Genomic DNA, 1,458 nt, shown 5'->3' with positions numbered 1-1,458 from the left:
TTGTTTTCTCACATTTTATAAAATTTTCTTAAACATTTCAATCAATGGTCTTTAAATAAAAGATAAATGAGCAATGAACTAAATGCAAAAACTGCTGATTAACAAATCAGTATAAATAATAAAAGCTGATTCGGGCTCTTTCTTTAAAATTACTGCCAGCTTTAAATAAAGTAAAATTTCTATAGAGATTTCTGGAGTGTTGTATTCTCTTTATATTTTCATTTAACCATTTTGAGATCACCCTTGAGTCAATGAAACAAAAGGTTTTGTTTTAAATTGTTCACATTTAAATAAAAATGTTTCCATTGTAATTTTATTGAAATTGCTTTTGTTAAGGTAATTTTACAAACATCAGCTCAATAATAAAGAAAAGACAGTTTTACTAAATCTTTACAAATTCTCAATTATTTTCAAAATTACTTGAAACACATAGCTGAAGTGTATTTCATAAGAGATATCATCTCAATGAGTTTATCTGAAAAATTTTCAGCCTTAATAATTGAATACATTAAATCTTAATTGTTTTCATACCAGCAGGGAAAAATAATATATGAATTTCATTTTTTTTTCTTTTTTTCTCATCATATTGGTATATTTGTTATGTACAAGTGTAAGAAAGAAATACTAAATTATTTCTTAAATGTTAATTAGTGAAACACTGATTGTATTGCAGAGTTACATGTGGACATATAGATTCTCTCAGCTGAAAGGTTCCTCTGACGATGGCAAATCAAAGTTAAAACTATTATTCCAGAATGATTCTACTAAGTTGATTGAAACAAGAGTAAGTATGAGATAACTAATTAGAAAGATTAACTAATTATTTAATTGATCAATTTCTCACAACAATAGAAACACTCATTGGTTCAACGTTTATGTAGGGGATGATGATTCAATAAGTACCAGCCATACACTACAATCAACTCTATTACTGTCCATCACCTTTTCCATTTTCTGTTATCCTCTCTGTTTTGTTCTTCTCACCTGTGTCTCCCCCCTCTCTCTCATGTAACTATCTCTTGTCTCTCTCCATTTAGGAATTTCCACCTCCTGGCTCATCTTCCCCTTTCTCCCCATTCCTTTGCTTTTGTGATAACTGGACTCTTGTTTGAGTTTCTTGGTTTGTTGAGGGCCACAAGTCATTGTTCTATTTTCTCTCGGCATTATTTTCTCTATTTTATTTTCCATACCATAAGATAATTCATTATCATTGCCTTGTCCCTCTTATTTTGGGCCTTTCCATCTTAAATTTGCCATTATAGATTCTCTTTTTCTTGTTTGTTCATCTTTTATATATATATATATATATATAAATATATATATATATATATATATATGTATATAGGAATAATTACTGTGAAGCATTGTGTAGAGTATATTGTATAAAGGATCATGGGTAAGGCCAAAAGAATGCGAAGTAAATGCAAGGTAAATCACAAGAAAACAACTATGTGAATT

The 1,458-nt window shown here is 28.8% G+C and overlaps 1 protein-coding gene across 1 annotated transcript in view; it reads left to right on the top strand.

The window, feature by feature from the left end:
* LOC106871865 (gamma-1-syntrophin) overlaps positions 1-1,458 on the top strand; it is a 114,559-nt gene that overhangs the window by 109,331 nt on the left and 3,770 nt on the right. Inside the window, exon 18 of the mRNA XM_014918600.1 lies at positions 674-784. Within this exon, the coding sequence (XP_014774086.1) occupies positions 674-784 (111 nt within the window). The remainder of the gene's footprint in view (positions 1-673; positions 785-1,458) is intronic.

The sequence above is a fragment of the Octopus bimaculoides genome, chromosome 10 (genome assembly GCF_001194135.2).
Source record: "Octopus bimaculoides isolate UCB-OBI-ISO-001 chromosome 10, ASM119413v2, whole genome shotgun sequence".
Lineage (NCBI taxonomy): Eukaryota > Metazoa > Mollusca > Cephalopoda > Octopoda > Octopodidae > Octopus > Octopus bimaculoides.
The sequence above is the reverse complement of the archived record's forward strand: the minus strand, read 5'-3'. Positions and strand labels throughout refer to the sequence as shown.